Raw genomic sequence first — 11,117 nt, forward strand, 5'->3', positions numbered from 1 at the left:
GTTCTTAAAGAACCAAAGACCGGTTGGGAGTACTTCCTTTTCTGGGAACAGGTCCAAACTGGAATCTAGGACGATGCAGATACATGAAACGCGATATCTGGAGGAGCTACCACATTGCGTATCACCAGAAGGGTGTCCAGCAACATCGGACTCAAATAAGCGATCTCGACCGAGCGTTTGCGTATATCCAGCAGTTGATGGCGATGCCCTAATCAATTTATATAACATGTGGGCTGCTATGAAACTGCCTCGCAAGATTTTGTCAACCTACTCCTCCAAAGGCTCAATATGTCGCCCAAAACCGGGTGTCTGCCTTCGTACCAACCTCGGGAAAACGAAACACGTAACGAATATTGGCGTGAAATGTCAAATGCTAATTGCAACTTTACCAAAGCAGAGGTCGTTATTGTGGGTGGAGGCATATCTGGAATGTGTATGGCCATCGATCTGTTGATCAACCGAGGGTTCAAGAACATTATAGTCCTTGAAAAAGGAGGCGGGTTTGGAGGAACTTGGTGAGTGCCTCGATACCTGCTACAAATCGTACTAATAAGACCTAGGAGAGACAACAAATTTCCTGGTTGCTGTTGTGATGTCTTCAGTGTGCTTTACTCGTACTCCTTTGCTCAGAACCCCACTTGGTCTCGTCGGTATCCGGGTCAGGAAGAGATCCTGGTTGGTGCTGTTCTCCACGTATAAGGTCACACACTGATGGTGATGTAGGAATATCTGACCGACGTCGCTCAACGATACGGTCTCTACAAATATACTCGATTCCACACGACAGTCGAGGCGGTAAACTGGGACGACAAAACCCTCAAGTGGGAAACTACGGTGACAGTTGGCGAAGGGAAAGAGTCGGAATTCACTCCTACCTACAAAATCACCAGTGATTTTCTGGTTGCTGCGACTGGTCAACTCAACAACCCAAAAGGTATTGAGGTCCCTGGGTACACCGATTACCAAGGGAAAATCATGCATTCCTCCAGGTGGGACTGGAGCTATGATTTAAAAGGAAAGCGAATTGCTATCATTGGGACAGGTAGATGTGTGGGATTGACTTGTTCTTTGCTTCTCTGACACATCGCAGGTGCAACCACCGCCCAGATTGCCCCAGAAGTCGCGAAACTGGCATCTCAACTTACTATCTGTCAAAGAACACCAGCATGGGTTATCCCACGACATGATTCCAAAATACCCCACTGGAAGCAAACGATGTTTGCGTTTCTCCCACCAGTACGCTGGCGAGCACGCGCAGAGGCGATGGACTTCCGAGAGTCATTTCACTCCGCAGTCACACAAGCTGACTCTGCTTATGCTGATCTAATGAGGTCTATGAACTACAATCTCTTGAGAGAGCAGCTTCCCGATCGTCCCGACCTCTGGGACAAACTCTCCCCCAACTACCATCCTGGGTGCAAAAGAACGGTAATCAGCGATGACTATTATCCTACCCTTCTGCGAAAGAATGTTAGGTTGGAGACCGACAAGATCGAACGCTTTACCATTGATGGCATCAAATTCGAAGGGCATGATTCCGCAGACAATTTCGACTTGATCGTGCTGGCGACGGGATTTGACACGTTCTCATTCTTGTCACCAATCAAGATCACAGGGCGCAACTGCAGGCCATTGGAGGAGATTTGGACAAAAGCTCCGTACGCTTATAAGGGGGTCACGGTGCCAGATCTTCCAAATTTTGGCATGCTTTATGGCCCAAATACAAATCTCTCTCACAATTCTTTGATACTTGTCATCGAGGCCCAGACAAAGTATATCTCAGTCATTGTCGACAAAGTTCTGCAGGCCAGGCGCAAAGGCGACGGACTGGCATTGTGCCCGTCGGAAGAGAAAACGCTGAACTATTGGCTTGATCTACAAATGGCATTACAAAAGACATCCTTCGCTGACCCCAACTGTAACAGTTGGTGGAAGCGAGCTGACGGTCTCATTACGAACAACTGGGCGGGTACGGCTATTGATTACCAAAAGAATTTAGCAACAGTGGAGTGGGCAGACTACAATGCGTTCGGCCTTGCTGGCTTTGAGGTTGACATGTTTGGAGCAACCGGCAAAGTCACCAAGATCCGAAGGGTGGTGGAGGAGACGACTCTGAGTAGAGCTTCTGTCGGAGTCCTTTTTGTGGGCGTTATTGGGTTTATTGTGCAGAGTATTGCGTGGAGAATGGGAGCATAAAGCTAGAGTACTTGGAATGGAGGTATCAAGATCGTGTTCTTCATTTCAATAATAGCAGCTGGAATGCTGAGAGATCGCCTGTGGCTCCGAGACTGCAAAAAGCATGCTCACCCGGTTAGCCTTCAAGCTTCAGTCTTGACGCACAACTCAAGGATCTATGTCATCTACCTCGCGCGGAATGTCGAGGGAATGCATTCACTGCTGCACCCACTCGTGCTTAGCACGTATCCAACCGAACAGGAGAGAGGAGGCGAGGTGGGCTTACCTGGGGGTATAAATGCGCAACCCAATCAAAGGCCCCTAGATCATCAAAGATGTGGGTAAAATCTGTGTCTGCTTCTCCCATCCAGCCATCAAGCAGTCCCGCCTGCTGGGAATCCTGTTCGACCCTCCGTGAAACATTGTCCTCATCCTCACCGGAAACCATCGTTGGAGTTGACAGATGGCGGTACATTTCTTGCCGTAATTCCTCCAAGACGATCGCATACCTTTTCCCAGGGGAGTTCTCCCTGGCAGCCTCTGCGAGCCTCTGCTGACAGCTTTCTGCAACAGCGAACCAGTCTCTCTCTTTGCTCGAGACTGCGATTGATGGCTGAAACGATGTCTCATTCGAAATGACGGCTGTGGGAGTGGAGATCAACTTCTGGTGTTGTTGTATCGCGTAGATGTAGATGACCGCTACAGCGCAGAAAGAGACATATTGTGTGAACCACCATGAATGGAAAGGTATTCCATTGCCATCGAAAGTCTCCAGAATGTCCACGATACTACGAGCAGCGGTCACGCAGTCGGAAATATAATTGACGGCCTGTTGTGGTAGGTATGGCGGATTGGATGTATTTGCAAAGTTACTCAAAAGGAACGGCCTGTTGGCATGAATAGCAGCATGCGCGTGGGCCAGATGTAGAGTGAGGGATTGTCGTTGAAACTTGGGAATGAGGCTTGAGGCGGGTATTATACCAAGGAACGGCGGCAGCTCCTTTTTCCATGCTGCAAGGTCTGCAGTGATTCGTTGTGCTTGCAAAAGTCTTTCATCTTGACTTACCCGTCGTAGAGGATAGACTTGAGCAGAGCTTTGGGCGCTGATTCGGGCAAGCCTAAGCTCGGAATTAGCATGTACTTCACTTTGCTATTAGGCTGCGGAAAAGATACTTGATATGCGCGATTGGTGCGTCCATATCACAATCAAATTGGCCATCCCTAGGCTTTATGCCTTCGAAGGTCAATTCATCGTCATGCAACCTTGCCGGAAAGTCCTGATCGGTATCGAAATCCTGGAGAGTCCGCGGACGGCCGCCCATGACACTGAGATATCTATCGAGAACGTAGGCGACCCAGAAGGCTCGTTTACGGCACTCGTGCTCGACGGCTCCCACTTCCGATCTGTAACCGCCGGGGCGCTTGCGACGATGTAAACCGAGGGTGATAATCAAGGCAACCGTGGTTCCGAACTTCGAGTAGACTTCATTTGCGTGCCGGGTTGATAAAAGGTGCAGACATTCAACAAGCCTCGCCTGGACTGAGGCTAGAGTTGGTTCACCCCCTTCTCTCTGCAAGCGTCTTTGTGCAGCCTCGAGGAACAATTCACTGAAACTCGGAGAGTCAGTGAGGTTATATCAGTAGTTTGTTCACTCAATGCACCTTTGTTTGTAGTCCCCGGTGTCCACGGAAGCGATCTCTTGGGCATTCTCAAAAGTAGCCGCGGCAAAAATCATCAGCAACAGCGTGACTTGGCTTTGAGATATAAGTTGATGAGCAGTCTGTTGCTCGCCCCCCTGTTGATAAAGCGTTTCAATCAAGCTCGTTACTGTACCACGGTGGAGGAACTGGAAAAAGGGTGTAGAGATGTCAAAATACCTCCCAACTAACTCATATGCCTGGGACTTTGATGGCATGTAGAACAGCTCGTCTGAGAGACGCAGTCCCTGCCCGTCACCGGTCACCAGGATCGACTGCTCGGCAGACATCTCCTTGTCCAGCGTCTTGGACATGCTCGAGGCATGATTCTCTCGAATCCGCTTCCATGCTCTTTCCAAAAAGGTAATCGGAGAAGAAGGCCCATGATATTGGCCGCCAATGTTTGCACTGGGCACTGGTGAGTTCCGTGATGAGATATGTGCTGGATGTCCAGAACCAGAGTGCTCATCGACTTTATCCACAGGTCGAGGGTCCTGTGTTGAAATAAGCGAGCCTCGATCCAATATGGGAGTGACATTATTCAAACCACCTTGCGGACTGAGGCGGGCATCCCCCTGAGCAATCACGGGAGCCGTTGGAACGGTAGGTAGACGCCCCCTCGTGTAGATAGCAAAGTAGTCACAGGAAATTCCTAGGTGTCTGCAACGAACACACGGTTGGTCTCCTGAGCAACGCGTGCGCTTCCTATCCTAGAGCTTAGTAGTGCATTTTGGCAACCTGTGCCCTTGGCTCCTCACTGTTTGCAAGCGTCGCATGCTCTGCTGACCTTAGTTCTTTGCCCCTTGCTTCTGCCGCCTTTCCTGGATCCAGTGATCCCGGTTGGTGTTCGCCCTGCCCCGGAATCCTGTTGCTCGGAACTGCATTTGTCACTGTCCAATGTCCCCGATTCTTGCAGACCAGGGCTGAAATCGGTAATCTCGTCGTCAAAGCTGTAGGAGTTGGGCAAAATAGCGCCATTGACTCTGGACCCCAAGTCCAGGGTCTGTTCCGAAGGGACAGGCTGCAGCATGAATTGACCCGGTGATCTATCGGTATCCATATTCTCAAGCTCGACTGCATGAAGAATCAACTGGCTCGACACGGATATGTTAGGGAAATATTACCAGACTCTCGGAAATTATGTGTCCGCTGTGAAATGACCTTTAGTTTGCTGCCTCCGTTCTCCATGGCTCTGGTGGAGAGAGGGCGGAAAAGGTTCGGATTTCTCGCCACCTCGCCAACCGGCGTATCGCCGGATGACGGTTTTCCGTGGTCCTATAGGATTTTGTCGGTCAAACTAGAGGCCTTCTTGGAGACTCGGATCGTCCTCGGACATTGGCCAGGAGTGTGTGCTGGGAATGGAGCAGCATATGCAACGAAGCTCTCGGTCCACTTTGCAGAATTCAGAGACTCGAGCAAATCTCTACTCATGTTTCGATAACTACATTAATAGACTTAACCATGTCTGCATGTGAGCTACATCTGTGTCATAGATTCAAGCATCATGGCTTCTTCCAGCGGCCCATTTACCACCATGAACGAGCAACTTCTTGGGAAGACCATTCATTCTGTGGCAGCTTTAACGCTCTTTGTGCCGTTTTTATACGTGATCATTAACGAAGTCATACGCTATACTGCACGACTGCCGGGCATATCTGGACCGGCTGGGCTGCCTCTGGTAGGGAATTTGTGGTCCATCCGGAAGAATGCTGCAGAACAATACCGGATCTGGTCCAAGCAGTACGGAGATGTTTACCAAGTGTTACTGGGAAACGTCCCCATAATCGTGGTCAACTCTGCCGAGGCAGCAAAAGGACTTTTTGGCCAGCACACTTCGGCATTAAGTTCCAGACCAGAGTTCTATACGTTTCATAAAGTGCGTATGCGAGGTATACCGTCCTGCATGTGTCGAGCGCTAACTGTAAGAAGGTTCTCACTGGTTCTGCAACCACAGTCGGAACCACTCCATACAGCGACAGCTTGAAAAGACGCCGTAAAGTCACAGCGACGGCTCTTAATCGCCCATCCGCCCAAAAATACGTTTCTCATTTCGACCTCGAAACGAGGGAGTTCATCAAGGATTTACTTACCGAGGGACAGTGGGGAAAGAAGGCGTTTGACTGCTATCCATGTGCACAGCGTCTCAGCCTAAGCCTTGCATTGACGACGAACTGGGGTATCCGAATGGACTCTCGTAATGATGCCCTTTTCAACGAGGTAATTGAAGTGGAGGACCAAGTGAGCCGTTTCAGAAGCGTTACTGGTAACCTACAAGATTACATTCCACTTTTGAGGTTGAATCCATTCAACCAAAAAACAATCAAAGCTAAAGCTACGCGCCGCCGACAAGATGCTTATCTTGACCAGCTCAATCGTGGTCTTCTGGACCGCATGGAGAAAGGCGTTCAGAGTCCCTGCATTCAAGCAACAATCATCAATGACAAAGAAATTCAACTGAACGAGGAAGAAGTTGCCAGCATCAATCTGACCATGATATCCGGAGGTCTAGACACGGTCACCACAGCTCTGGCTTGGCTTATAGCGGTTTTGTCCAAACGGCCCGATATCCAAGAAACTGCTTATCAAGCAATTCGAGAGGTGCATGGGGCTGATAACCCTCTCTGCGACGCGAACGATGACCAAAAGATCCCGTATATCGTGGCTCTCGTGAGAGAGGGATTGAGGATGTATACAGTCCTCAGATTGAATCTGCCACGAACCTCCACCAAAGAAGTTTTCTACAACGGCATGGCTTTCCCAAAGGGAACAACATTCTTTTTGAATGCCCACGCCTGCAACATGGGTACGCATTTGTTCTTTTCCCGCCTGTGTAGTCTGCTGATAGAATGGTTACAGATTCAAAGTTGTGGCACGATCCTGAGATCTTCCGACCAAGTCGTTGGTTGGAGCAACCGGACGCCCCCCTCTTCACATACGGCATTGGTTACCGTATGTGTGCTGGGTTTTTGCTCGCTAATCGTGAGCTATATCTCATTATTATGAGACTTATCAGCTGCTTCAAGATTGGACTCGAAGGCGATGTGGAGCTTGATCCAGTTCGCGGCACGGCCGACCCAACCAAGCTGGTCGCACAGCCTCATAGGTTCCAGTCGATCTTTATTCCAAGGGATGAGAAGTTGCTCCGAAAGGCGCTAGCAGAGTCTCCCATGGCTCAGTAGAGAGTGTTGGGCCTGGGTTCAGGAGTCTTCGGAAAGAGGAGAGAGCCAGAGAACGTGCGGAGTGAGCAAGGTTTAAGGGGGGCTTGCTCGGAACATGGCGATGAAGCTGGGGAAATCAGCAACCGAAATCTGCTGCAAGATACTTACTAGTGAGAAGTGGTCTGCTATATTTAACTAGCAGCTCCAGACCCTAGACCCAATTCCAATGTTATTGTTGACTTCAAAGAGACTGTCTTGCCATTATTCTACCGCTTTTCCCGGAGTGCCTTGCTACACGCGTATCTTCTTTTAGAGTCAAGTTTGACCACTTGCGGCAATATGCAAGCGACTTCGATAAATCGTACCTCGTGAAACTCGGCTGGATGCAATTTCTGGCTGAGGTCCACCTCTATCGTTCAGTGTCGGCAGCCGGGAAGGATTTCGTGATGAACGTATACCCCAGCTGCTGCTAGGTGACTCCCTGGGTGAGGTCTGGGGAGTCAATCCCCGGGAGACATGACCCCAGAGTGATTGGGGCTCCCCATACCAGGAGGGAGGGATGGGGGAATATTGAGTAGTTACCAGCCAATCAGGCACAAAACCGGACCTTTTCCAGAGTGCCGGATATGCACAGCTTTTCCGCTCGAACGCCAATCAAGTAATCCTACTTTTCTGATTCGCTGAAAAGCCAGGCTTGGAATAAGGGTCAGGATAAAGGCCGAAGTAAACCTGCTCCAAACTTCGGGGATGCACGGAGGCACGTCCGGCTAGTTGATTTTGTCTGTGACCATTTACCGTGTGTGGGTATGCTGCCATGCCGATGGAATCTTCCTACAGTGCTTATGGATTCCGTCGGTCTACCCCAGGTCGAACTGTTCTAGGCCCATGATATATTGATATGAATTCCCTTCTCCCTTGTTGCACCCGAGTTGTTACTTCTTGTGATTTGCAAGAACAGTCACAACAACCTTTGGCAGCATGGCTTCTATCCTCAAGAAAATCATCCGCAATGATGCCATGAAAGAAGATCCCGTCGAGATCTATGGATGGAGAGCTTTCGTCTTGACCTTGACAGTATGTGCCTTTATATTCAGTCGCAATCTCGATTGATTCTATCTCGCTCCATGTTCTCAAGTGCGCAGTCTCTAACTTCATTCTCGCCAGGCATGCATGTCCGGTATGCTTTTTGGCATGGACACTGGTATCATTGGCGGCGTCATCGTTCTGCCTGCTTTCACCAAGTATGTCGTTGGCTTGATCCTGCCCGCGTGCAGCCTGGCTAATAAGATTCCAGGAAGTATCACTTTGATGGCCTCAGCAAAAACGATGCCGCAACACTCTCGGCCAACATCGTCTCCTTCCTACAGCTTGGTTGCACCTTCGGTGCTTTGGTGGCGTATCCTTTCGCCGACAAATACGGGCGCCGTGCTTCCTTGATCGTCTCTGCCTTCATTGGCCTGGTGGGGATTGTGATGCAATTTGCAGCCTCGGGCTACCTTGGGTGCATGTATACAGCTCGGTACGTCTTGACTGCGGCACTCGGAGTGATATCATCTTTTGACCACTATATAGGCTCATTGCTGGCCTCGGGGCAGGAGCGTGCTCTATGATTGCTCCTCTCTATGTCTCAGAAAATGCTCCTCGGGCCCTTCGCGGGGCACTTACTGGAACCTTTCAGTTCTTCAACACCTTTGGCGTCATGATTGCATTTTGGATTGACTATGGTGCCGAACTCCACCTTACCGGATCGGCCTCCTACATGGTGCCTCTTGCAATGCAAGGAATACCAGCAGTCCTCTTGATCATTGGGATGTTTTTCATGAATGAATCCCCTCGGTTTCTTGCCAAGCAGGATGAATGGGAGAAGGCCAGAAAGGTCCTGTCTTTGGTCCGCAACCTCCCCGAGGACCATCCCTACCTGCAGAGCGAATTTAGAGACATCGCTACACAGCTGGAGCGGGAGCGGCTCCTGATTAACGGTTCTGGGTGGCGAGCTCTACAACGCGAAATGTGGACCATTCCAGGCAACCGGAAGCGAGCATTGATCAGCTTTATACTCATGATGTTCCAAAATCTGACTGGTTCCAACGCAATTAACTATTATGGTGAGTCGGCCCCGGTGAAAATGTAGTTGATTGAGCGAAGGCGCTGACTCGATATTTCCCAAGCACCGACCATCTTCAAAAACGTTGGAATCACTGGGACTTCGGTCAGCCTCCTAGCAACCGGCATCTATGGCATTGTGAAGATGACCTCGTGTGCGACCTATCTGATATTTTTTGCTGATTCGCTTGGGCGACGACGATCGCTTCTCTGGACAGCTATTGCAATTGCTTGTGATATGATGTACATTGGGCTTTACGTTCGCATCTCGCCACCCAAAGCTGGTGTGCCAATTTCCGGTGCCGGATATTTTGCCCTTGTGTGCATTTACTTGTTTGCGGTGTTCTTCCAAATGGGTTGGGGGGCGACACCCTGGATCTACGCTTCAGAAATCCCTAGCGCGCGATTGCGTTCCATGAACGTATCCATTGCAGCTTCCTCCCAGTGGCTGTGGAATTTTGTTGTTGCAAGAGCTGTGCCAAACATGTTGGTGAACATGGGAAGTAATGGATATGGGTGAGTCAAATCTTCGAGACACTGGAACAATGCCATAACCCCCCCAGTTACTAACTGATGCTTGCAGAACATATATTTTCTTCAGCGTTTGCTGCGCCTGTTCGTTTGTGTTCGTATGGTTCTTTGTTCCCGACACCAAGGGTGAGTACAAGAGAATCGGTTCTAGAGGATTTAGATATCTAACAATTCTCAATAGGATTGTCGCTGGAACAGATGGACGACTTGTTCGGAGTCACCGAGCTCGTGCAACAGAAAGTCGGAGGCGAACTCGCTATTGCGCACGATCCAGAGACAAAAGACGCTCAAGGGGTTGAGACACTGGTAGAGAATGTTGGCAAGGTGTAATTGGAGGTATTGAAGGATATTCGGAGAAAGGCAGATTGTCCAAAAATTGGAATGAGCATGGTCAACTATGCAGATGCTGTAAAACCGACCGAAAGGACAGGGGGGTAGTGATCTCGAATCTACTATAATCATTACCGGGCTGAACACATCAACCCTGTCAAAGAGACATTGAATGGAAAGCCTTTCACATCAATACTTCTCAGCCCCCCATATTTGTATCTAGCAGACATGATATACAGCTATATCTATATCTGGGGTAAATATAAGAGCCATTGGTGATCCCCACAGGTTGTGACGAGCAACGGCTTCGGGAAAGGGTCTAGGAGTGGCACATGATCTCCACGTGGGGACCTGGAGACCGGAAAGGCAATGAATTTTCTAAAGGGCTCGCCACTGCCGATCGCGACGCGTCAGTTGCTTATCCTCCACCGCCAGCAGTAGTGGTCAATTTTTGATCTCGCTCAAAAGGGAGTTGAGGCCTGAACGTACGAGGTGGAGACATCACCCAGCCCAGGCAAGACCAAGAAAATGTCAGCAGAGGTCGCGACGTGGTGTCTTCAACGACCTTCCAGTGTTCGGACTTTTATATTCCCCTCGCTCCTTGGCTTCTGGACTAGGGATAATGACAATATCCGCCCGGAGACCCTCTTGCATCCATCTTGTCTTCCAATGTCGCCGGAATATGTCTCATCTTTTCCCTTTCAACGCGTTGCTTGTAGAATACAACTTCATGCAATTGTGGCGGTTGAATATCTACATATTCCATCGGAAGTAATTGCCTTGCCACTGAAGAACGTAAAAGAAGGAAATTCAGCTTGACTCCCCATGGAGGCAACTGCACCGAAATTCCAGGTCTCACCCTTGGACTTGCTGCAACACTAGACCTATTCTGTGGCGGCTCCGTTGTCCCACCGGGGCTTTCCTCCTTTGCGATGGATCGGCGCTTAGATCTAAAGTTCTGGAACGGCGATAAAACCCGTTCACTTCAATGCGGAGAGGGCGGAGACATCCACGGCATGTAGTCTACGTGGAGACGTTGAGATGTAGGACATGGCCTCCCCGCTTGTAAAGTTGGAAATGCTGATCTTAGGATCAGACTACATAAGCCTGGGCGAAACCTGT

At 49.7% G+C, this 11,117-nt stretch overlaps 4 protein-coding genes across 4 annotated transcripts; 3 read left to right on the plus strand and 1 right to left on the minus strand.

Moving 5' to 3' along the window:
* Positions 1-288: 288 nt before the first annotated feature.
* On the plus strand, positions 289-2,196 carry Z520_10046 (uncharacterized protein; the record flags this gene model as incomplete). Its single annotated transcript, XM_016780540.1, has 4 exons — positions 289-515; positions 561-675; positions 724-1,042; positions 1,091-2,196. The coding sequence occupies 4 exons, from the start codon at positions 289-291 to the stop codon at positions 2,194-2,196; spliced, it is 1,767 nt and encodes a 588-aa protein (XP_016628459.1).
* A 217-nt stretch (positions 2,197-2,413) lies between these two features.
* Positions 2,414-5,061, minus strand: Z520_10047 (uncharacterized protein; the record flags this gene model as incomplete). Its single annotated transcript, XM_016780541.1, has 5 exons — positions 2,414-3,293; positions 3,349-3,783; positions 3,838-4,448; positions 4,661-4,947; positions 4,998-5,061. The coding sequence occupies 5 exons, from the start codon at positions 5,059-5,061 to the stop codon at positions 2,414-2,416; spliced, it is 2,277 nt and encodes a 758-aa protein (XP_016628460.1).
* A 316-nt stretch (positions 5,062-5,377) lies between these two features.
* Positions 5,378-7,052, plus strand: Z520_10048 (uncharacterized protein; the record flags this gene model as incomplete). Its single annotated transcript, XM_016780542.1, has 3 exons — positions 5,378-5,749; positions 5,800-6,676; positions 6,730-7,052. The coding sequence occupies 3 exons, from the start codon at positions 5,378-5,380 to the stop codon at positions 7,050-7,052; spliced, it is 1,572 nt and encodes a 523-aa protein (XP_016628461.1).
* Positions 7,053-8,009: 957 nt separating this feature from the next.
* Positions 8,010-9,995, plus strand: Z520_10049 (uncharacterized protein; the record flags this gene model as incomplete). The annotated part of the gene is made up of 7 exons (XM_016780543.1): positions 8,010-8,105; positions 8,196-8,272; positions 8,326-8,550; positions 8,604-9,136; positions 9,200-9,650; positions 9,718-9,791; positions 9,847-9,995. 7 exons carry the CDS (start codon positions 8,010-8,012, stop codon positions 9,993-9,995), a joined length of 1,605 nt encoding a protein of 534 aa, XP_016628462.1.
* Between the last annotated feature and the right edge of the window lie 1,122 nt (positions 9,996-11,117).

This window comes from Fonsecaea multimorphosa (genome assembly GCF_000836435.1).
Source record: "Fonsecaea multimorphosa CBS 102226 unplaced genomic scaffold supercont1.27, whole genome shotgun sequence".
NCBI lineage: Eukaryota > Fungi > Ascomycota > Eurotiomycetes > Chaetothyriales > Herpotrichiellaceae > Fonsecaea > Fonsecaea multimorphosa.